The sequence below is a fragment of the Triturus cristatus genome, chromosome 11 (assembly GCF_964204655.1).
Source record: "Triturus cristatus chromosome 11, aTriCri1.1, whole genome shotgun sequence".
In the NCBI taxonomy this organism is placed as follows: Eukaryota; Metazoa; Chordata; class Amphibia; order Caudata; family Salamandridae; genus Triturus; species Triturus cristatus.
The window spans coordinates 851,985,788-852,009,375 of record NC_140594.1 but is presented as its reverse complement, the minus strand read 5'-3'; the positions used below and the strand labels follow the sequence as shown (position 1 = coordinate 852,009,375).

Here is a 23,588-nt window from a genome sequence, read left to right as displayed (position 1 = left end):
TCAAGAAAATGCCAACTTTCTAAAAGTGGCATTTTCAGAAATGTGACTCAAAATCCAGCTTTTACATTACAATTTCTTAGACACCAATCATGATCTTTCTACCTGCTATCAAACAAAAGCTATCACTTATTACATATAATAAGGTAACCCAATGTTATGCTATGGAAGAGGTGGGCCTCACAATAGTGAAAGATGAATATGATAGTTGTTTCCCTACCAGGACACGTAAAACTCAAATGCACATGCCCAACTTTTTAAATGCAGTGCACCTATGGGACGATTAGGGCCTACCTTAGGGATGACATTTGTATTAATAAGGGAGTTTTAGGTTTGACAAGGGGTTTATTTCGCCAGGTCGAATTGGCAGTTTTAGACCATACACATGCTGTTACTGCAGGCCTGAGACATCTTTTAAAGGGCTACTTAAATGGGTGGTACAGTAAACTGCAGATCCAGTAGTAGCATTTAAGTTACCACTCTGGGCATATGGTATACCACTTTACAAGGGGTTATAAGTAAATGAAATATGCCAATCAGGTTCGAGACAATTTTACCATGTTTTAGGGAGTGAGCGCAAGCGCTTTAGCACTAGTTAGCAGTGATTAAGAACACTGAGTCCTAGAGCCAAAACAACTAATCAGCAAAAGAGGAGGGGGGAAGGCAACAAGTCTGGAGATTACCCTTCAGAGAGGACCATGTTCAACAATCAATATTGCAGTTTTTCAAAAAATACTTTTCCCATGGTATATGCAGGCTCAAATACATTGATGTGAGAAGTCGAAAATCATGAACCCATGTAACCGAACACAAATAACACAGAAGCAACATTCACTGTGCCAAACTGACTACAAATCTATACTTAGATTTATTGATCGTAGAAAATAGCGAACACAAGAGGAGGAGGTTGAAGCTATAGCTACTCAATGTGCCAGACAGAGCAGCTAGTATGTAAAAGCTAGGATCTAGAGGAATTTGGGCAATCTAACATGTAATCCAAAGTCTGTAAAGAACTCATCCCCCAAGGAGGACTTCAGAGCAGAGGGAAATGAGACCGCAAACATTAGCCCCAGCAGTAGCTGCGGTAGTAGCAAGCCTGACAGATAGTAACCAATCACCAATCACTGGCTGCTGGCTAGCACACCTCACCTGAGGATTTATGTCTTTCCCTCAAAGTCTCGATGGAGCAACAGCAGAGTCACGAAGGTCATCACAGACACAAGGGGTGACGTGCAACTCACAGGAAAAACCCAGCAAGAGAAGAGGTCCACCACATCCCCCAGAAGAGAATCACATGCCGTATGAGACTTGGGGCTGGAGCAGGAGGGCTAGAGGAACCGGATATAAGGTTCTGGCACCTGATCTGCTGGCAATAAAGGCACAGAGCCAATTGATTGGTAGTTTGCAAAGGAAATGCCAAAGAGAATGAGAATCATTGGCGAGCTAAGTGTCAAAAAACGCACATGCAAGGCCTACATAGCCTTTACCCAAACAAATGCCAACAGCAACACTGCTTAGTAGGGAAACCAAAACTGATTTACCTGTGCTGCCTTGTAGGATGTTAAGTATCAATGGGGCTACCGGAAATGCTACCAGACCAGGTCAAAATTACAGTACAATAAACAATTGGTCATAGTAGCAATTTATTTTCAAAGCAATTTTCACTTCAGTTTCGGCAACGCAGTTGCTCTTCATCTAGAATCAATTCAAGTATTTTTGAAAAAAGGTGCTCTACTGTGAGAAGGGAAAGTTCGGGGTGTATGGGATCAAAGTGAGTAACAAGGGTGGCGGACAAGGGTAAGGTGATGTGACATATTTACATCAAATTCACATAGTGAGACCAATCCGCCCTATCACAGGTCAATTGTTCCATTTATAACACATTGCATTTCAAAGACACTGATAATGAATTTCAGTTGTTGGGCTTGTGCAGTAGCAGTAGTCAACGTTTCAATCCCTAAAATGTTCAAGGTGATTCAAGCCTTAGAGTGGGGTCTTCATCAGGACTATATGAACAGGGAGCACCTAATCATTCCAGCAGTGCGTACATTGCGGCTGGGCGGTCAAAGAGAGTGGGCTCAGCAGAGCTCTGAATTCTAGGAGAAGTACGGCCAGACATCCATGCACAAGCTTCTGTATTCCAATCTTGGGTCAAAAGACCCCTCGCAGTGACAAGATAAATCTTCAAATACAACCTTCTGGCTCCAACCCTCATGAGAGCAACAGCAACACTGCTTAATAGGGAAACCAAAAATGATTTGCCTTTGCTGCCTTGTAGGATGAGCTCCAATTGCTACAATCGGCCAACCAAGCAAGGCAAGCAGAACAATGGAGACCGAAAGGTTTCTCCTCCCATACGATATGATAAAGAAAAAGGCTGAGGCCAAGATGGGAAAGGTCTCATTACTTTCTGGTAATCTTCATTACCCCGATTAAGGTCCTCCTCATCCCAGTCATGTCCTTTCCAACCCCCCTCTTTTGTTGTGTGGGGTCTTGTTACTAGCAGGCATGGAGGTGGGTGGGAAGGGCCTTTTTTCTATGGAAAAAAAAATCTAGCATGCTAGAGTGCCTGTTGGCAGGCGGGACTGCCTCATATTGTAATGACTGGGACGAAGTGGACCTATGAGGGGGTAATGTCTGGCAGTGCTGTCACAACCGCAAGACCCGCAGAATATACAGTGAAGCTCAAGAATGAACTACCATAGATTACGTACAACAGGGTGCTTTGCCCGGGGGAAGATGGGAGGAATCTGGTGATCACACACATATCCTAAACCACAGAGAGACGAGGGATGCCCTACTAAACAAGAGCCTGCCAATGCTGAGAGACAAAGCAGGGTGCAGCCAAGTGTAGTTACTGGACCTCGAATATGTTAGGAGGTTGAATAGCCGTAAAGGAGCCAAGCTACAGACTGCATTATTGTAGGTTGCGGCTAGAGCAATTTGTAAACATTACTACCAAACAGTAAAGACCTGCTAAGGGCAGCCCCAACTCTGAAACTTCTGCTCTAACTTGGCTCCTTATATACACAGAATGTGAAGTGTACACATAGCTCACGCAATACATGAAGTCCTCATCCTTACGGGGTTATTGCATGGCCTTGATTCCCATATGTAAGGGAAAACAAAGCCTTATCTGAGAGCATAATAACTTGAATAGTGTTCAGTGGAATATGTCAATACTGCATATAACAGCCCACTTGCCACTTTTGGTGAAATTACGCTTGTTACATGACATTCACAACCCAACATCATTATGCCACCTTGCGCAATCAAGTTTACCACGGGAGCAGAGAACAACGCAAAACCCCAGAACACAAGCGGCTGTTGTTCGCAGCACTTTTTGAATGTTTGTGCAGGATTTGTAGCCCAAAATGCACACTTGCGCCCAAAATGTAAATGGGGAAGCATTTTACTCTAAAAAAAATTACATGAAATTACGCAAAGGGCAACGATGCAGATTTCACACGCTCTAATTTTAAGAGCATTTACGATTAAATTACCAATTTTTCTTAGTCTGCTCCACCTAGACTGTAGGGGCAATATTCTCAAGGAGCTATCGCCGAGTTCACGGCACTTTAGCGCAGCCAAACTCGCGATAAATGTATCACCCCATTCCCAAGCTGGTGCTAACAGCCCATAGCACCAGTTTACCTGTGATAGCAGCCACAAAAAACAATGCCACAGATGACCCCGGCAACTATCGCTAATGAGATGCAGAGTAGGCGTTCCCATGCAAAAAGCAGCGAAAACACCACTCCACAACATTCTCAACGATCAGCCACATCGGTGAAAGGACCACGAAACATGCGATAGGGCGCGTTAGCAGCAGAAAATTAACACCTGCTTTGACCTGGTGCAAAGTCGGACAGCAGCCTACAATAGAAAAGGGAGCCCAGCCCAGAGCCACACCTGAAGAACAACAGATGCCATGGAGCCACTGAACATGCATGCCGGACACCCAAGAGGGCCACAACACCCACCGCCACCACCCCCAGGACCCCCCCTCCCCGGCACCCCCCCAGGCAAAGACATGCCACATCAACTACATGGAATCATGCACCAAATAATCCGCCTGATGTCGCACAATCACATCTGGTGACATGCATGTGTCGTCACAAAAATGAGCATCACACATTCACCTTCAAAGCAACAAATGAAAATTGATTAAAATAAACACAGAACAGAAATGAAGACACATGGCGGCTCCCCTCGGGACATTCCATAGGTCACAGCATGCAAGACAAAAATCAGGATGAGAAGGTGTGTCCTGCGCACATCAAGGGACAGAGAGAGAGTGAAGGAGAGAGAGAGAAGAGAGGGAGAGAGAGATAGATGGACAGAGAGGGGGGAGAGAGATAGACGGACAGAGAGGGGGAGAGAGAGATAGAGAAAAGAAGAGAGGGGCAGGGAGAGAGAGTGCCGACACTGCGCACCCAGGCCACACTGTTTACCTGCTGCCACCGGTGTGTCTCCAACCACATGCCGGTATGTAGTTCAGTTCACCAGGTCCCACATCTGAGACAGACCGGTCATCTGTAACTGAGTCCAAATAAATGAATGGCACAGAACATACAAGTGCACACAACATCATCGCCTGTCCGCCCCTGTGCACCCAAGCAGCTGCACCCCAGCCCCTCCCGCCGCCCAGCGGTGCATGCCCGCCCTGCTCACCCAGGCAGCTGCACCCCAGCCCCTCCCACCATCCAGCGGTGCATGCCTGCCCCTGCACACCTTGGCCTCACTGCTCACCTTCCGCCCTTGGCGTGTAGCAATGAGGGCCCACCACGTGCCGCTGCAAGCCACAAGCCCGGGGCCCACGGACATGGCACCCTCCACATCATGCAGCCCCACTCTGCAGACCACCAGGTCTCACTTTTGGTGCTGGATCTTGATTTCACCATTGCAGAGGACATACCAGTGCACCCGGCCTCATCGCAGGCTGCACACCCGCTCAGTCCTTGAGGTGCCACTAACTCTGTGACCCGTGAGGCCACGCCACATGGCAGTAGGCCCCCGCTGTCCGCTGGCTCAGGCCTACACTACGGTCCAGCAGGGCACACAAAACCTGAGCAGTCCGGACCGCCGGGACAGGGCATCGTCGCAGGCTGCACACCCGCTCAGCACTTACGGTGCCCCTACCTCAGTGCACCGAAAATCACCGTCCCGTGGCGGTGTGCCTGTGCTGGCCGCAGGGTATCCGGTGCCACCAAGTCTGTGCCCCACCAGTCATGGACCCTCTATGATTGGATCACGTGGTGCGGATGCCATCATGTCACCTCCGGGCCTGCGGAATGTGATGTCGCAGGACCCTGGGCCCCCATGCCTACATGCACATCCCACGGATACATCCAGAGAGAGGTTGGAAATGGCATCAAGCACATGCGCCTGGCCTTTTTTTATTGGCAGGGTCACATGTGCTGTGACGCGTGTGCTGGATGGGTGTGGTGTGGGTGTACACCAGTCGTGAGGGAGTGGCTGTGGCATGCTGACAACTAGACCTGTGACCAGCAGATCCCTACAGGGAAGACCTGGGACATGTAGCGTTGTCGTACCCCCCGTGAGCGTAAGCAGAGTGGGCTGGCCTGGCATATGCCAGTCCAGCGTAAGGGTTTGAACAATGACCCCGGGGCTCTGGGCATTGTTCCATACGGGGCTGGACAAGGAAGTAACAAATGTGTGTGCCGCTGTGGTTGTGTCGGCGCCACCCGGACAACATTCAGCAATGTGTCACCCTGTTACCCAAGTCCAACGACATGAGCCACATGGACGTAAGAGGAATTCACTGACCCTACATTCATCCATACTACCACACTTGAAAGACCACAGACACAACAAATCTGTGTGATTTAGAATGTTTATTGCCCATTCAGTGGAGTGTTGCATCTGGAGCAGTACAGGGCCATGCAAACCCCACTTTCAAATGTTGGCCCATGGAGGGCCAGCCGGGAGTCCTTCAGGGAATGACAAGACCAAAGGAAGAGGAAGAGTTCAGTCCGCAGTCTGTTAGCTATGTCATTGGCGATCATACAGAAAATGGCAGTCCATTGCGAGGTCCAAGGTGAGTGTCGTAGAGTGTATTGGCAGACAGTGGAAGGTGATGATGCAGAGGGCAGAATCAAGCTGAAACCGGACATGTGGCGCAGATGAATGCTACAGTTTTCTCCGTACCAGTAAGGCAGTTTCAGCTGCATCTTCGTCCTCTGCTGTGTCATGTCCCTCACGTGTGGGTGGTGCTGGCTTTTCTCCAGCACTGTGTGGCAGTGACACCTCAGGGGCCGGAGGTGGAATGTCTGCCGCACTGTGTGGCACTGACACTTCAGGGGGAGGAGATGTGGATGTAGTGGTAGCAGCAGCATGCATCGGCGCCAGGCCTTGTGGCAGCAATGCCATGAGGATGGTTTTGAGGTCATTGTAGAACCCAGCTACCTCTCACTGGTGTGCAGCCTTGGCAGCCGCTCTTTCCGCATTGGCCCACTCCATGTTCTCCTTGAGCCTCCGCATGAGTCCCAACTCCCGGGCAAGCTCACTGGAGCCACTCTGACTAGACAGTCGTTCTAGTCTCAGAGTCAGGACTCTGGCGATGTCAGCCATGGTTCGTTGGAGTGCATGGAGCGGACTGTGGGTGTCCGTTAGGGACAGTGAGTGGTCCCTGATGGGACTTAGACACCCACGTATGGCATCTAGTTTGTCTGCCATGCGGTCGAAGCCCACCCGCATCTGTTCAGCCAGCTGCTCCTGGCATCCCAACACAAGGCGTTGGAAGGCCATTTGTTCTTTGTGGGGGTCCTGGGAGGCAGCCATGGTGGTGGGTGCTGCCTGCTGTGTGGTCTGTGCAGGGGGTGGGGTGTCCCCGTTGCAGCTGGGCTGCCCTGCTCCTGGAGGTGGGCTGCGAGACGGTCAATGAACTCTCGGAGGGCGTCGAAGCTCTGGTGGTCCTCTTCGTCATCAGAAAAGAGAGGTTTGTGCTGCTCTGCAGGAGGTGTTGACTATCCCTCTGCAATGTGAAGGGGAGATGCAGTTTGACAATGTGTTCACATGTGTGTAGTAGGATTGTACATGTTCACATACAGACTGCATGACTGTGTATATCGTGGCTGATTTGGAGGGCCTGCCTATTTGCTGCGGGACAGTGGACATTTCGAAAACATCACAGATGCGTGTTTGAACTTGTGTATTGTCTACTCACATTTTCCTGCAATGCCACTTGTAATCAGCCAGTGTCTACACCCAGTGGGCGCCAGTTGTGTCATGTGTTCTGTTGTGGATGTGTTGGGGTTTGTGCCACTTTGTTGTCAGTGTTGATGTGCTCTGCTTGTTATGTGTGTGTGCTGCATTGGGGGGGTGGCCCCTGCTACTCTGTTTTGCTGCCCCTTATCCCTTTCATGCTGTGTGCCTTTGACGTCTGTGCTTGTACAGTGCTGACATGTAGCATACTTGGGTACATTGTTCTCTTGGTGGGAGTTGGGGTCTGGGGCATGGTTTGTCCGCAGATGTGCTCAGCTCAATTGTGCAAGTGTGCCATTTTGCCCATCTCCCCCAGTCCCTGGTCGTTACTCACCCTGGTGCTGTTGTGTCCGGTCCTGTTGAGCAGTGTCCGGTCCCCCAACTCCTGCCACGGTCTCCCCACTGATGACTGTGGACACCATTTCCTTCATGTCGTCCAGCTCCTCCTGTGAGTAGGACTCCCACCTCCAGTCTGCATTGCTGCATTCCGGTTGTTGGCGAGTTTCAGCTTTGTTTTGTGCTTGACGTCATTCCAGCGCCTCTTGACCTCTTCCATTGTCCTCTTCAGCACTCCTACTGCATTCACCTTGTCCATGATGGACTGTCATAGTCCATTTTTTGTTGCCAATGACACAGTGGAGGTGACGAACAGTAGTTGATGGTGTTACGACCACCTCCGTTATCAGGATCCTGTTTTCCTGCGGACTGAAGCACTTCTTCCTACTCCTCTTCTCCTTGCCCTTCCCTGACCCCGAGGTCCCAGGCAGGTCCTCCGGGTGGCTTGTGGGGTTCTGGTTCTCCTCCGTACATGCTCCGGCAGCATCCATTGTGCTTGGCTGTTGTTTGGCATTTGTTTGTCAGTTTTTTTGCTACTTTTATGGTGATTGTTCCCGCCTGGCGCGTGTGAATTGCAGGCCTGTAGATGGTTTTTGCTGATTTTTGTATTGCGATTGGCCTCATCGCAGCTTTTTTGCGTTCGCATTTTTGCGGTGTGGCGTTGATTTGCTCGTGATCAGTTGACTCGTTATCTGTGGAATATCGTATGGTACCGCCGTTTTGTGAATACATGGTTAACACAGTGTAAATTTCCCGCGATGGACTGCGATGTTGAGGATTGCGTTAAGTAACTTTTGCGATGGTTATCACACGTTCTTGAGAATATACCCCTAGATGTGTCCAATGGCCGGATTTTTGTTATTTTACTCAAACTAGCATTATGTTAGAAAAAGTGTATATTTTCCGGTTTCACTGTTCCAATCCCTGCAATCATGTTGATAAAAGTACTCACTAGTGTATTTTTTGTTTATTCCAATGCATTACCGTTTAAAAAAAAAGTATATGAGTTCGATGTCCATTTTTCAATTATTAATGCAGAGATATCTTAAAGGGGGGGTACACTAGGGGGATGTAGTTTGAATAATTTGCACAAGCAGGAATCCAGCCATGCAGGGTTTGTTGTTGCTTTACCTGTGAATATTCGACAGGCAGCCCAATCCTGCTAACCAAGCATCCCAATGTTTTTCTTCCATGCAGCAGAATTCAAAGAGGTAGAAACTGATCTGGAAAATTAAAAATCTCAGAATTCTTAAGCAGATTCAACTCCAGTTTGTTTTTTGAATAAAGGGGCTCTTTATTTCACCCCATGAGGCCCTGGCATTGTTACTACCTTTCCTGTGTGTGCCCATGACTCATTACCATAATAGTACCACATTTTCAGAATTCTCCTTAAAAATATCTTTAATGCACGGTGTGTGTGTGCAATATACCACAGAATTGCCGTCTCCTATTAATTTCATAGTTAATTGAACAAGAAATTGGAACACATAGAGGACTCAATGATTAAAGGACTTCATTTATCCAGTTCTGTGCTGTGATTTTTAAAAGAGCGCAAGGTATGCTGATGATAGGTATTTTTACAAAGAGTTATAAGGTTATAGCGTGCTTACATACTGCTTGGTCCCATCGCCCCCTCACAAAGGCAACAGACTCAACTTCTTGGGTTAGGACTTAGCAAATTTACTCCACATGAAACAAGGTGGTACAAACCACTGTAAACAAAATGGCATTACACAATACAAAATATTGCAAAATACACAGCAAACCTGGACACGGTACTGCACATATACTATTTACATCCCCATTTGGGGGCAACATAGTAGAGAAAGAGCAGGTGAGAGCCTTTCCCATCAAATATTTCTGACAGCTCCAGGGACCGCATAGTGCATTGGTCCCTGCTGGGGCATCCCATGGCTCCTGGTCATGCCCCACATAAGCTCCCGGGTACCCGAGGTAGGGCTAGAAGGTTAGGGCCACCAGCAGGTCAGCCCTCCTTCCAATCAGCCTCACCCCTGAAAGGCTTCTCCTGAAGGAGGTGGCCAACTGGGCAACTTAATGTCATTACACGGCTACGATGGTCACCCATGTAGATATGTTGGGGTGGGTGGGTGGCAAACATTCAGTCCTGCTCCCGAAGCACATCAGGTGACAAAGAGGTGGTCACTGGGGGGTAGATCACTTTTAAAGGTCTCTACTCTGCCCCCTCCCCTCTGTCCCATAACACATGACCACTTCCGGTCATTACCAACTTCTTTGGTCCCCCACCCCTCCATGGTGGAGCGACTAATGACGACCACCTGAAAATGGCCGATGGGCTTTTGACCAGTACAGAGATATCGTACATTCAGCATGTCAGGATAGAGGTGCATCATGCGAGCAGTGTGAATGACCCAAGTCAGTACCACGTGGGCAGTATATAATATAAACACACACAAGCACTGGAGAGCCAGAAAACAATATGGCCGCCATTCTGGGTGCAGCATTATAGGATGTGCAGAAATGACTGCCCATCCGAGAATTTTACCCATGTAGATTTCGCCAAGAATATCTTGCTGAAATTTGCACACGGAAACCTGGCTAAAAAGAAGGAACCCTTACGATATTTGGGTGTGCAAACTTCTATTTCGCAGATTAACCCTTAAAGACGTTTGGAATGGAGAAGTAAAAGTACACTGAGAAAAATCCGTACCTTGCATTATTGGTATTTCTCTGGGGCGGTGTTACTGCACCCACATACCTTTTCACTCATAATGAGGGCCTATATATCTTCAGTGAACAGCAACAGATTTCCACGTAGGTTACACGTCAGCCCGTTGTGGTCGATGACGGGCATTGTGAAACATGGGACCCCTGGGAAATATTCCACTGAAAGAGATTCCTTTTAAAACCGAGCAGCTCCCTATTGATAAAGCTAATGTAATGTGCTCTCTGACAAGCAATCTCCATGAATCTTAATGTACTAATCTATCTACTGCACGCTCGCGCTATGGCTTTTTATACTCTCTTCACCTGCTCATGTACGCGATTAATAAAGTGGTTCATGCCTTTAACAATTTTGATGTAATTGAGCTAGCTGGACACTGTTGTTAACACAGTTTTATTTCTGACAGCTTTATTTTTAATGCATTTTGTAATATTTTGTACTGTAGCTGACGTAAAGGAGGGCCACCAAAGCCACTGAACGATATAACAGATTATGGTATTCTATTCCACCCATAAAACATGTAAAACATCCACTGGAGAAAAGGGGAGTTTATTTAATACACCATTCCACATCTTGATTAAACGAGTCGAAGAACATCCACTGATATGGAATGCATTATTTCTTAGTCTATTTTACACTCACCGTGAACAGATGTAAACTATCTGGTGACTGTGCTACTCCATGATGCTAACAGTGGAAAGAAATCACTTCAAAGAGTCAATGCATTCCCTGATTGTTTTTTAGCCCTAGATTAACGAGAGTGGACTATATGTATTTACTTAAATAGTTGACTTCGAAAAGGGGCATGAAAATATTTAGACATTTGACATTAATCACATATAGACATAGACAAAATCTTTGTCCTCGAAATAAGCTTTGAATTAGGTGTTTGTATAATTAAAGCGTGCACTGGAAAAGGTGTAAGTATAGTGCTTGTTAGCCTAGGCAACGAGTGGAGATTCCAATGAGTGCTTCAGAGGAGTGATCAAGCAAATCCTAAATAAATGTAGTGAAAACCTGCTCACTTGTGCTTGAAGGAATATTCACAAGCAAGTGTAAAAGGACTTCCAACAATGTTCAGATGGTGTTTTTCTTCATCCTGGAGCCGAGCAGTATCAGGGATGGGTTTTGTCTTTTCTCCCTGGTATCCTGGGATGTCAAGCACCATTGAGTCATGGTACAGTTCTTCTAGCCTCGACCAGATTTTCTGAATCATGCAAACAGCTCTCATTGACTTAACCACTCACTAAAAATAGAGGGGCAGATTTACAAGCCCCTTGCGCCACTTTTGCGTCATTTTTAACATGGGAAAAGTGACGCAAAAGTGGCGCAAGGGGGTTGTAAATCTGCCCCAGAATATTTAGATTCTGTCGTGAACATATTGAATGAACCTGAGATGCAGTCACTCACTGACCAGTCGTGGTGTGAAGGCCCCTCAGTGTTGGTTCACGACTAGTACAGATTGTCTCTCATCATCTGTTGACACTGTTGTTCTCAAAGGAAATCTCTTTGCCTAATTTAATATGAGTGAGAGTGCAGTATTGAAAATAACTGAATTAAAAAGTACAATCTCCATACCTACACTGGGAGTTGAATGAGCCCCTTGTTGGGATTATAAAGTGTAAGAAAATATTTTTTTTAAACTCTCTGAAAGTGAATGCTGATGTAAGATAGGAAGTGGAGCCTTCTAGCGGTAATATAGTAGAACCTCATATTGATCAATTTTGGAATTCATGTAACTGTCAAACATCGAGGGAGATGTGGGTCACTGGTAAGTCATATTGGCGCGCAAAGGCACTTGGGGCCCAATTCCCAAAGAATTTGCCATGAGCAGCTGTAACTCTTGTAGTGGTCCTAAAATGCAGGAATAATCTAACTGCTCCTGACTTCCGGCTTTCTTCTAGAGTTCAAAGTTAGCCACAAGTGTTGCAAAAGTAAGACACAGCAGCATCTGCATACCTCTCACTAGACAGGACTAGGAATCCCTGTTTGATGCCGGTCCATCTGCCCCTAAAGAGTCCCTTTTTTCATATGTGCCTCCCACTTGTATCATAGCAATGTTCATACTGATATGGCAGGTGCATTTCTTCATTCACCTTCATAATAATATATAAGCAAAATTAAACAAATATCCACTTGTCAGCTGCAACCCTACAAGGACTTAATGTATTGCTATTTCTCCAGTAAAATTATATGAAAAACAAGCTGAATAGAACGAAAGTTAGCCCATATTGCTAGATCAATATTTAGGGCCTTGTTATGAGTCACTCATGGTGGCGGTCTCCCAACCGCCCTATTATGACTAGAGCGATCGGGCCACACTGGGACCACCAGATCTGCTGCAACCACCAGGGAACCGCCGATCCCTGGTGGTTGCTGGACGTTTCTGAGGCTGCACTATGGTTGACGGGCTGCTGCGTCCCTGCCAAGCATGTTACGAGTTTGCTCACCACCACACTTTTAATGATGGTGCAACCGCCATGAAAAGTATAGTGGTGAGGAAACAAAGGAGGCCCTACATGCCTTGTGCCTCACACCATGTGCCCGCCTGTGTGCATGCACACCAGTACCTGCACTGCATTGACTGGAGCAGTCCATGCCATTCAGGTACTGCCTTTGATGTTCCCATTGTAGTGCCTATTTCATAGGCACTGCCCTGGGAACCCCATAGAACTGCCCGTCAGACAGGAGAAAACTCCTGATCTGGCAGACGGTTCCTACATGCATAAGTGGGGCGGTCCCTCTCCCACACTGCCAAACTCTTAATATGGCCTTTAGATAATTGGAGTGTGTGTAAGCAGTTACATACGCTCGTGGTTATACTTCCAGTTTCTGATGCCAGTCCTAGATTCTTGCCTTGTTAACTAGACATACAAGTCTCCGGACAGTGAATGACGTCTCTACTATGAAATCCTGAGGCTGATGCCCATATTCCCCTCTCACAGCCTCATAAACAAACATTACTAATATGTAGTCTCTCTAGCTCATGTTATATACTCTCACGCTTAAGATAAGTATGGGAGCACATGTAAGGGAAACATATGTATGGCTGTTGCTGTAGGTAACAGTAACCTACTTAAGATTTTGGGAAAAGGTGAAACAGTCGAGTAAAGATCCAGTATAGGAAATGTTGTGATTTAATTGACAATAGGAGAAACGCACGGAAGACAAAGACAGTTGAGTGAAGGTTTCTATGAGGCAGACCTTATTTTATATAGTGAGAAAAGGGAATACATCAATCAGAAGAGAAAGGGTTAGACATTGAAAGAAGCACATTTTTTGTCACTGACATCCACTGATTATGAAAAGATAAACCAATGCCCATTTTGTGTGTGGAACCCCAATACAGAAGGTCAATATTTAGGGGTCCTTTTTGATTCAGCCCTAAGATGGAATCAAGTATGTAATGCTAGGGGACTACATTTTGAATGTACAATTCAAGCACTATTTAGGTTTTCCAGCATGTAAGGCTCAAAACTCTTAAATGAGATGCTGACTATCTACAGGAGCAAATTCATCTCTGATGCAATTGATGGGGCTGAATTTTGTGTACATAGAGCTTATCTTGTTCTGCAACAGATTTACGGCCTGATTGCGAGTCTGCTGAACCCGTGGTGGTGGTCCCTGGATTGCCAGACTGGCGGTCCACCCGTCGTATTACGATTATGATGGTGGGACGGCCACAGGGCCGTCAAAACCACTTGGGATTATGGATCCCGCAGCTGTGGCTAGGCAGTGAGAGGCTCTAATATGCTGATGGCGTGAATGCACCATGAAAACTGTGGCAGTGAGGAGACAAAGGGGGCCCTTACAGTGCCTTTTAATCAGGCACCGCTGTGGGGACACCAGAGGACCGCCCAGCAGACCATGAGATTACTCCTAATCTGGCGGGCGGGCCTCGATTTTGGTGGTCCTGGAGCGGGGTGGAGGCGTGGCAGCCTGCTCCAGGACTATTCCTTTGAAGACTTCCCTCTGTTCTCAACAGCACTTCCAACTATATCTGGCACACTGAAATACTGGTTGCTTCTTTGGAGGATTATATCAAGCTACAGCCGCTAGTACTCTGGTTATCGATATGGCATAAAGGGGAAAACGTTGCAGAATAATTATGTCGCATTGCCTAGTTTTGGAGCATGTCTATCGAACTCCTTGGTTCAAATACATCAAAGGTGGTTTTGACATGATTGAGACACCCAAAATCTGACTTAAATCTGACCAAAAGGATCATTGCTCCAACGACACACTGAAATCATTATTCTTTGATAAATGCACGGAGGCAGAGTCCTTGCAATCCTCAGTGCACACTTCTACAGAGACCGTGACCACCAGTATAATGAAGCCACACCTTGTCATTGTCTTAAATGTACACCACATATTCCTCCTCACAAGGTTTAGGTCCAGTTTGGTGCACTATAGGGTGTCCTTCCGGTGAAGGGTTTGTGGCAAAAATGGTTTCCTCCATGTCCTTGTGATAACTACTCAGCACAATACACCAAACACTTTATTTTTTTCTGTCATTTCTGTGAGAAACCCAGCAAATGGCTCCAAGCCCCATTGCTGCGTGCAGGTGAATTTAGATCATATAGACCTGCATTTTGAGAGTTTTTAGTTGCATTCTAATTCTATAGAAGACCCTTATGGCCTGATTACGAGTCTGGTGATCAAAGGTTTGCCAGACTCGCGGGGGCTGGGGGTGGCGGTTTAGCCACTGCCATATTACATTGCAACACTACAGCTGCCAGGGAACTGCATTTCCTGACGGGGTTGCGGTGGTCAGGGGCTCACTCGTCAAGCATATTGCGAATTTCAGTACTGCCAGTTGTGCCATAAAGGTACTTCCTCCATGAAACTGCTGATGGTTGTGCCCCATGCATAGTTTCATGCAGGGGCGCACATGTTGTGTCCCTCTGTGTGCATTCACCCCCAGTTCCAGCACAGCATGGACTTCACAGTACATGCCGTGTTGGAAGGCACTGTGGCAGTCCTGCGGCAGTGCCTTTCCTAGGCATACATGGGTGCCTTTGAAAAGCACCACCGCCGGACCCCCTTGCTGGCTGCCCACCAGACCACAAAAAACTCGTAATCTTGGCAGCGGGCGATGGCCCTGTTTGGCGGTCCTGGAGCAGAGCAGTGGTGTGGTGACCCGCTCCAGGGCCACCAAACTCATAATTGGGCCCTTAGACACCCATGGCTAACTCTCAAAGCGATTTTGTATGAGTAGGTCATACAACACATCATGATCAGATCAGACCTGCTTACCGAAAAGCAGTGAGGTAAATACATTCCAAAGGTACGTGCAATAGCCTCCAAAAAATGCATAATCTTAAACTGGCTCAACTATAAACCTCTGGAATAGTGCCATGGCGTGACAGACCCCTGAGTTAGAGACAGACTGACTCAGATTATCAACTTGCAGAAGTCTTTATTGTTAAAGACGTCCTGGTGTCACCACCTTAAAGCTGCACATACTGATTCAGATAAGAGTGCGGTCAAGGATGTGGCCACCAAGGGACTGGTGGCTGGGTAATAGGGGCAGATGAAAACTACCACAAGAGTCTGGTGACAGGACAGAGATTAGTGGAGGTTTGTCTGGGGGCTGCAGGGTTGAATCGCTTTGGTTTATTTTCATTGTTTGTGGAGTTTAAATGTGATCCCTTAAACATGTATGGATTGTCATGCTTCTGAGAAGCAAGAAGCTTCAGATCGGCGAGACATAACCCAGTGATGACATACCATATTTTGGTAATTTTCTGCAGTATAATACTTGTACCTGTAGTTGGTTCGACGATGCATACATTTAATTGAACATCTAGAAGGAGAAAGACATAAAAAAGTGCATTTGACAAAATCTGTCCCTGAGGTGCTGACTTGTGGATCAGTTGTCAATCAGGCCATGATCTACTGATAGGACTGAATACCCCAGACAGATTAAGGAGAAGTCATCCTTCCAGGGAATTCCACTGAACCGAAGGGGTATGGATGGAAGATACTGACAACATGCTGTCATCTAGGTTGGGGCAATCTGCCAGGGCCGGTTTTGGTTCCCAGTCCGGCCCTGCTTGTGGTTACCACACATTTAGCATTCACGAGTTTTGTCTATATATCGGCATATTAAACCTCCTTGGGCCATATTACAGAAGTGCCCCAGGGGTGCAACGGGCATTTGGTATTACAGAAGGGGCTGCAGACGCGTATGTGTCCCCTTCTGTAATACTGATAGCACGGGTGCACATAAAGTGCCAGAGCTATCACCAGAGGGTGTGCAAATGAGGGACTCTCTTTGCCTCTGTGCCAGCGCTGTAATATAGATGGCAGCGCAGAGGCAAAGAAACTGTCAAGAGGTGCACTGACAGTGCGCCACCTAAAAGGTCGCCCACCTTCAGTGGGCTCCCTGATGGCAGCCCTCTGGACAAAGGAAAGGGGGTCCCATGGACCCCCCAAACATTCTCTTGCAGGCAGGTACAGTCATTCACTGCACCCTCCTGCAAGGGGATATTTAATCCCCCTTAAAAGTGCAGGCGGTGCCGCCTGCACTGCGAAACATGGGGCGGCTTCAAAGTTGTAAGCACCAAAATCTGCATGTTATTCCCTGAAAGTCATACGTGGGTGGTATTTTGCGCATTCGATAAATTCTGACTCGGCAGAGTTAGATTATATCAAGTGCCAGAAATATCACACCAACTCCTCGGCTTTTCGTAATGAGGGCCAAACAGATCCAGCTTCTTGTGGCCCTTTAAGACGTTTTAATAAATAAAACCATTGTTTTGAAAAGAAAAGTAAACACTGCTAAATAGTGGAAAAAACCTGCTTAGTGAAAACCTTCAAAATAATGCATACGTCTTTCAATATTTTGTGGCACCTTTTTTCAATTATGTTTGTAGCGCACATTATAAACTTTTAACAACAAAGCAAAATGTTTGAGTATTCGCAAATCAAGGAAATTATTGATAACATATAATAACTCTGCATAGCCTTCATGCTTACATGAAACATTCCTTATAACATTTTGAAATGGCCAATGAAAGTCTGAGACAGACATAGCAGTGCTGAATTTGAGCCGGTGCTCTCTGATGCTTGGTACTGGCACCTGAGTGACTTATGACAGTCCGCCACATGGCGACGCTGTTTGTCAAATTCAAAGATAAGCACAAAAACACTTGTTTAATAAGTCAAGATATATATTTAAATGACAAAAACCGGTGCCCAAGCTATTGTTCTACTGTTGGGTGGACTGGAATATTCTGAATTTTCACGCTTGTAGCAGTGTGATGGTTAGTAGTTCTGTTGGTTGTCATTGGCCGTTCACATAGGGGCACTGGGTGGTGCGAGCTGCACTGGACTCCTGACCTGAGCCCTAGCACTTATATTTTTGTTTTACAAATTAAGCACTGGAATACGGTAAGTGCAAAAATGTGAAATTTTTACTGAAAAGATTGTTTTTGTTCCGAATTAAGCATAACAAAAACAGTCTTTTAAAGCAGCAAAACAAACACATACTAATTTTGTCAATCTTACGGATGAAATATACACTTTTTATCTATTAAAGATCCATTAATGTTTACAGCTGCCATGGTCCCAAGCCATGTGTGACACCTTCACCCCAGTCTGGCTATTTTTTCTTCAGAACACTGCATTATTTTTCCATAATATTTTTAGGATTGAAAACTCAGCATGCTAATAGCAATTTTCCAAAAATTGAGGATTTGCTAGTTGCATCATACAAAACCATAACATAGTGCAAGGGCATGCTCCGTCTTTTGTACTTGCTTATGTGCCACCTTAAAGTGCACACATTTTTCATCATCATGTGCTTATGTGCTGCACAGCATCCATCACCTTATGCAAAATACCCAATTCCTCCTTGATGTTCAGCACAAGGGCCTCATTTACAAACTTTTGATGCACGGCATGCACTGTCGTGCATCAAAAGAAAAGGGCAGGAATGAGTCTTATCTACAAGATATGGTGCATTCCTGTCCTCCCCTGTGCCGGCACACAAACAACAGCCATGCACCAACGCAGGCACGCATGTGCCATGTTGCAAGGGTGTCTGCATTGAGGGGATGATTGTTTTTGTGCAGAAAGGGAAAAAATAATTGATGCCATTTTCTCAATGATTGTATTTCTCCTTGTTGCATCACTCCAACGCCTTTCATGCACTCCTAGGTTTACGATTCCTCGTAAATCTGGGAATGCTTCAGCTCTGTGGGCTTTGCGTGGGAACACCCGCAGCAACACCCATGTAACGCCCCTTTCACGCAGTGTTCTGTGTGTAAGAGGCACATATTTCCAAGGCCATGAAAAGCCACAAAAAGTGGCTTTGCATAGCCTTGTAATTATGCTGTGGCAGATTGCGCAACTAGAGCATAAATAAAGTGATGCTTCGGCGGCTCAAAAGTGCCGCTGGTGCCTCATAAATGAGGCCCACAGTGCTTCCCGGATTTAGAGTACAAAGCATTTTCACAAGTACTACTGTGAGCTGCTGCTCCCCTGAGCCACTACATGCATTGCAAATCTGAAGCCCCTCACCCACCCAGTACTCTTCAGTGATTCATAAAGAGTGATCACAGGGAGCAAACACTCGCTACCCCTACTGCCTCACATCATCCCGCGTCTGTCGTGCATCAATCTGTGCTCTGCTGATGCACAGATCACCCTCTCTCTGCTGCTGCACAGGGTTCTATATGACCGTCGCCCTGCGGCATTTGTGCCTGCACATCTGTTGAACGGTTAACAATTGGCACTTGTGGAGGTGGTGATCTGAGTATGTGTGCATGCACTTTACAAAACACAAACCTGTTGTCTTTGCCAATGTTTGTTGTAGCACCTCTTTGTTCCAGACCGACTGCATCATCCACATACTATACACATTACACTACTATTTATTGCTGTACTACTGTTAACGGTTCTTGAATGTGCAGGTGACAATAAACTATAGTTAAGAATGTTCCTTACTCTTCACACTTTAAAGAACCTTTCTTGCTGATTTGTGTTTCTCCAACAGAGTCAGATCTTCAGATATGTCATCTGACAGCACCTACCTGCTGCACCAAAAAGATGGAAGAGTTCTATCAAGCAGCTGTTCGGAGGGAACTAGTTCAGGGCATACGGTCGCTGAACTTTGAGCTCAAGTTTTTGATTGTTGATCACATCACTGAATTTCAAGGTAAGAAAATAACTTTATTAGCCCTCTAAGGACTGTCTCAAGATACATTATGCGTGCAGCCAAGCAGTGTTGTGAAGCCATTTGGCTAAAAGGAAAATTTGGAGAGTTGACAATAATCTGATGTATCTCAATAACCACGTGGCTTGAGAACTTTAAGCTACATGTCTGGTGAATGGGGTCTGTAGCTGACTCTGGCTGTGTAGCTGACTCTGGCTGTGTAGCTGACTCTGGCTGTGTAGCTGACTCTGGATGTGTAGCTGACTCTGGATGTGTAGCTGACTCTGGATGTGTAGCTGACTCTGGATGTGTAGCTGACTCTGGATGTGTAGCTGACTCTGGCTGTGTAGCTGACTCTGGCTGTGTAGCTGACTCTGGATGTGTAGCTGACTCTGGATGTGTAGCTGACTCTGGCTGTGTAGCTGACTCTGGCTGTGTAGCTGACTCTGGATGTGTAGCTGACTCTGGATGTGTAGCTGACTCTGGCTGTGTAGCTGACTCTGGATGTGTAGCTGACTCTGGCTGTGTAGCTGACTCTGGCTGTGTAGCTGACTCTGGTTGTGTAGCTGACTCTGGCTGTGTAGCTGACTCTGGATGTGTAGCTGACTCTGGATGTGTAGCTGACTCTGGATGTGTAGCTGACTCTGGCTGTGTAGCTGACTCTGGATGTGTAGCTGACTCTGGCTGTGTAGCTGACTCTGGATGTGTAGCTGTCTCTGGCTGTGTAGCTGACTCTGGCTGTGTAGCTGACTCTGGCTGTGTAGCTGACTCTGGATGTGTAGCTGACTCTGGATGTGTAGCTGACTCTGGCTGTGTAGCTGACTCTGGATGTGTAGCTGACTCTGGCTGTGTAGCTGACTCTGGCTGTGTAGCTGACTGTGGCTGTGTAGCTGACTGTGGCTGTGTAGCTGACTGTGGCTGTGTAGCTGACTCTGGCTGTGTAGCTGACTCTGGATGTGTAGCTGACTCTGGCTGTGTAGCTGACTCTGGATGTGTAGCTGACTCTGGCTGTGTAGCTGACTCTGGCTGTGTAGCTGACTCTGGCTGTGTAGCTGACTCTGGATGTGTAGCTGTCTCTGGCTGTGTAGCTGACTCTGGCTGTGTAGCTGACTCTGGCTGTGTAGCTGACTGTGGCTGTGTAGCTGACTCTGGCTGTGTAGCTGACTCTGGCTGTGTAGCTGACTCTGGCTGTGTAGCTGACTCTGGATGTGTAGCTGACTGTGGCTGTGTAGCTGACTCTGGATGTGTAGCTGTCTCTGGCTGTGTAGCTGACTCTGGCTGTGTAGCTGACTCTGCTCGAACCCTCATGGCCTCTTAATCATTTCAAATGTGGGCTGGTCTATTTGAAACTACAGAATTCACATAATTTCCTGGATTTTCCAACTCTCTTCTTTGTAGTGTGCCTTTGCTTTCTGGTCTGCCTACCCTGCATCTCTATGATGTTATAGTAAAACATGTCCCTCTGTCTATTGCAGTGATGTCTGATACCTCTGAAGTCTGTCCATCTCACAATTGATTAGCCTGCATACCATCCAAGACAACCCGGGATGAATAAAGGCAGACCCTGACAGGGTTTCACTCTTATTGGAGCTCGACAGAGAGACACAGCTTTGGATAGTTCCCAGTATGTGGAGGTCTCTTCCCTATACGCCTGGGACTGCTTTTATTCACTCCCGGTTGGCTTTGATGGCATTTTATCAATCCAAAGCTGTAGTTATGTGTCTAGAGTGTTAAAAGGCTTTTGCCATTTTTCAGTTTGGTGTTTGCGGCACCAGTTAATCTGCTATGCTTAAAACATTGCTGCAAAAATGGTAAAGGACTTTGCACTTTTTTACGTTAGCGGGGATAGACCTATGCTAATCATATGCTTTAAAGCTATGTTAAAAAACTGATATTTGAGGTGAGCAGTTTTAGACTGTCTTTAGTGATGTGGAGTGTTTGTTCCATATAAAGACACTTCTTTCTACCTAAAACCTGTGTACTACCCAGAGCTCCCTATGTGCTCAAAATGTGAATGACAATTCTAAAAAAGCATTCACTGAAGAAGCATTAACATCAATTCACCAAAATCTCAAAGGTAGCAGAAGTGACATCACACGCCTTCTGACCCTCAGTTTCATTCACACTTACACACACTATCTCACATAAATACACAACCACATGCACGCACACACATGCATTTAAAAACATTGTTTTCACTCACCTCAGTTGCCAGGGATGGTCTTGTTCCAGCTAATTATACTCCATTTTTTTATTACACTAATTGTGAATAATGAAACAGTATTTATTATTAGAGTAATAAAAAAATTGAGATAAAACAACGAGAGTGGAGCTCCAACCAACGTCCTTAAGGAGGAGCTGTCATTGTGTTTCCTTGTACTGATTTTGCAACCTCTGACTCCAGGGGTAACATAGGCAGTGCCAAAAGTCACATGGGGCAAACAAGGGGTCACAGCTGCTACCCCTGGCGACCGCTAAATGATGTCCATGTGAAGAAGGCTGACTGTTTGCTCCTCTTTGTCTACTGCCTTTTGGGCTACTCCAAAATATGAGTGACACTTTCAACAAGCAATTGCTGAAGGGGGCTTTTGAAAGCTTCTCTCTAGGTTTATTCTCTCTATGCCACTCTATCTATGGCACTTTACTGTAATCCTTAGACCATGATGGATTTACTTTGTGATATGTTGCAAAAACAATATGAAAACCATACAAATTCAATGAACAAAAGAAAAGGTTAATGCTTAGTTATGGTGAGGAAAAAGTACATTGGGGCACATGCATCAACAATGCCATTTGCGATTCCTTATTAGCGAAAAATAAGGAATCGCTAATAAGGAATAGCAAAAGGCTATGCATGTAGGAATCGTTATTCAAATAGCGATTCCTTAACTTTCCTTAATTGCTACTAGCAAATTGCGAGTAGCAATTAAGGACTGCCATCCCAATCATTCCTATGGGCCTCCAGGCCCATAGGAATGAATTGGAGATTGCATGAGCAAATAGCGAGTACCAGTAGGTTCTCGCAAATTGCTCATGCAATTTCAAGGGTGCAAGGGTGTCAAAATGACACCATATTGCAGCCCTGAAATTAATATGTGCACATATGTTGCACACACACATGCTCTAAGGGCATGTGTGTGCGCAACATGAAACTTTGAAAAATGCACAAAAGTGCATTTTTCAAACTTTTAGCAAATTACCATGCAGTTCATCTTCATGGTAATTTGCTCCCCCTATTAGCGAATTCGCTAATTTTTTAACTTTGATGCATTGCATTTAAGGAATCCCAAATTGAGATTCCTTAAATTAAGGAATCTCAATTTAGGATTCCTTAAATGCTATCGCTATTTAAGGAATCGCTATTTAAGGATTCCTTAAATAGCGATTTTTGCTTTTGGGTTGATGCATTGGGATTGGGTATTTTTAACTCAATACCGGGAGCTATTAGCGAATCGGTATTTTACCGACTGGATTTTGGCTTGATGCATGAGGCTGATTATTCTTTCTATGCAAACCAAACTTAAACTACACAAACATTCCAAATTCAATTTCGCACTGTAGAGTGGAGTGTTGTGTCATATAGAGCTGTGTCATAGAGTGTGTTACAGTGGATGGCATAGACTGGAGTGGCGTAGAGTGGAGTGGTGCAGAGTAGAGTGGTGTCGAGTGGAGTGGTGTAGAGTCAAATAGCTTAGATTGCAGTAGGGTAGAGTGAAGTGGTATAGATTGGAGTGGGCTAGAGAGGTGTGGCATAGAGTGGAGTGGTGCAGAGTGGAGTGGTGCAGAGGGGAGTGGCATATACTGAGGTAGCGTAGAATGGAGGGGCATAGAGTGGAGTGGTATAAAGTAGAATGGTCTAGAGTTGAATAAGGTAGAGCGGAGTGGCGTACAGTGTAAAGGTGTAGATTTGAGTGGCGTAGAGTGTAATAGCACAGACTGGAGAGCCATAAAATAGAGTTACGTACATTAAAGTGGCGTAGACTGGAGTGGTGTAAAGTGGAACAGAATAAAGTGGAGTAGCATAGAGTGCGGTAAATTCTAGTAGCGTAGAGTGGAGTTGCGAAAATTGAAATAGCGTGGAGAGGAGTAGCATAGAGTGGAATAGGATAGAGTGGAGTGATGTAGAGTGAAGTGGCATAGAGTGGAATAGTATAGGGTGGA

At 46.1% G+C, this 23,588-nt stretch overlaps 1 protein-coding gene across 4 annotated transcripts in view; it reads left to right on the top strand.

The window, feature by feature from the left end:
• The window catches only part of LOC146785528 (glypican-5-like), a 1,360,250-nt gene that overhangs the window by 286,688 nt on the left and 1,049,974 nt on the right, over positions 1–23,588 (top strand). For all 4 annotated transcript variants that reach the window (XM_085634654.1, XM_085634653.1, XM_085634656.1 and 1 more), the window contains exon 2: positions 19,269–19,430. In XM_085634654.1, coding sequence (XP_085490780.1) covers positions 19,269–19,430 — 162 coding nt within the window. The remainder of the gene's footprint in view (positions 1–19,268; positions 19,431–23,588) is intronic.